This window comes from Papaver somniferum, unplaced genomic scaffold (assembly GCF_003573695.1).
Source record: "Papaver somniferum cultivar HN1 unplaced genomic scaffold, ASM357369v1 unplaced-scaffold_51, whole genome shotgun sequence".
NCBI classification, from domain to species: domain Eukaryota; kingdom Viridiplantae; phylum Streptophyta; class Magnoliopsida; order Ranunculales; family Papaveraceae; genus Papaver; species Papaver somniferum.
In genome coordinates this window covers 36,159-38,083 of record NW_020647749.1, presented here as the reverse complement: position 1 = coordinate 38,083, position 1,925 = coordinate 36,159, and the positions used below count along the sequence as shown (strand labels likewise).

General features: G+C 36.7%; 1 protein-coding gene across 1 annotated transcript in view; it reads left to right on the top strand.

The window, feature by feature from the left end:
• The first annotated feature begins 504 nt into the window (after positions 1-504).
• The window catches only part of LOC113342982 (aluminum-activated malate transporter 8-like), a 5,656-nt gene continuing 4,235 nt past the window's right edge, over positions 505-1,925 (top strand). Inside the window, exon 1 of the mRNA XM_026587334.1 lies at positions 505-1,916. Coding sequence (XP_026443119.1) covers positions 649-1,916 — 1,268 coding nt within the window. The 5' untranslated portion in view covers positions 505-648. The remainder of the gene's footprint in view (positions 1,917-1,925) is intronic.

Sequence of the window (1,925 nt, the reverse complement as noted above, 5' to 3'; positions counted from 1 at the left end):
GTTGAAAATAGTATAGATATTGTATTAGCAGTTGTAGTAAAGTTATGTTTGAGATTAAATTCTTTTATTCTTAAAGTTTTGTCTAATGTTTGAGAATGGGAACTTGTTCTTAATCTCTCGGTATGTAAATATAAGTTTACTACTACTAATTTAGTCCATTTCACCGTAAAATATGTTCTTTACGTGCCCGCATTAGTATTATTATCACCCACCTCTTTAAGAGTCTTACATAATAAGGCGGCAGGGATTTTAGAAGTTAAAATTAAAACCCAGCAGAAAGCATTGGTTTATTTTCTTAGGGGGCACACAGCAAGATTATGGCTGGCACTTTTGAATTTGCTAAGAGAAGGTTTCTATTTCTTGAACTTCCAAGTTCTGCAACGGACATCTACCTTCCGACTTCTAATTCTTGCCAAGTTTCCTTTTTCACGCTGCCCTATTTCAAATTTCTAAACAGAACACGCTTTCATATTTCTTATATATTATCGTCTGATCTCCCTATAGATCCACAGTTCATCATAATCCTACATTATCCCTCACCTTTCTTTCTTCAATCTTCTTCTCTAAATCACTCATCAATCTTCTGCAACTCCCTCACCAATTTCTCTTAAAATCCCTGTTCAATCTTCTATACTTCATTCATCAAAAATGGATATTGAATCAGGGAAATTTGATTCACAGAGCAACAATGGCAGATATTTAGAAAGTGGGTTTGAATGGTTTAAGGGTTTCATTGGGAAGCTCATACAAAGTGGAACCAAATTTGAGGGTAAAGTAGAAAAATTGGGGAGAGACGATCCAAGAAGACTAATTCACTCCTTGAAAGTTGGAATAACCCTAGCATTGGTCGCTATTCTCTTCTATTTTAGTCCCATTTATGGTGGATTCAAGTCTGCAACAATGTGTGCAATCTTAACAGTGGTTGTCGTTTTTGAGTTTAGTGTTGGTGCCACTTTGGGTAAAGGAATGAACAGGGCAATCGCAACATTTGCAGGTGCTGGTTTAGGGGTTGCTATTCATCACCTAGCAGACCTAGCCGGAAAGGGAGGAGAACCCATTCTTCTCGGTTCTTTTGTATTCTTATTGGCCGCTGTCGGGTCCTTTTCTAGGTTTTTTCCCGGTATCAAAGCAAGATATGATTACGGAGTTTTAACTTTCATATTAACATTCAGTTTAGTTTCTGTATCGGGTTACAGGATTGATGAAATCTTTGAATTGGTTCTTCACAGATTCTCCACTGTTTTGATCGGTTGTCTTATATGTGTGATGATCTCAGTCTTTGTTTATCCTGTATGGGCTGGAGAAGATTTGCATAATCAAACTTGTCTCAACATGGAAAAACTTGGGGATTTATTAGAAGCAATTGGAAGAGATGGTCTAGTTCATGACAACACTAGCAAATACTTACTTCACCTTCCTGGATGTGAAAGTGTTATAAACTCAAAGGCAGCTGTAGAATCTCTTGTTAATTTTGCAAGATGGGAGCCACCACACGGAAAGTTTAGATATGGTCATCCATGGAAGCACTATTTGAAGATCAACATGGTAACTCGTCAATGTGCATACAAGATTCAATCTCTTTGCAACTCCATCAAAACTTCTCAAACCCAATCAGTGGAATTAAGTAAGATGATTCAAAAGGAAAATATGACAGTGAGTACAGAGTTAGGGAAAGCATTAAAAGAATTATCAAATTCAATTAAGATGATGGCATATTCTGAATCTATTTTAAAACATCTTAGCAACTCAACGGATGCCGCAGATAATATCAAAGTTTCCCTACAGTCATGTAAATTGGAGGATACAAACATCTTTGAGCTGATGCCGGAAATTCAAACAACTACTCTACTGATGGAAGTCATTGAGAGCATAGGAAGTATTATTGATTCAGTTCATGAACTTTCTAGCCTAGCAAAGTTCAAAGG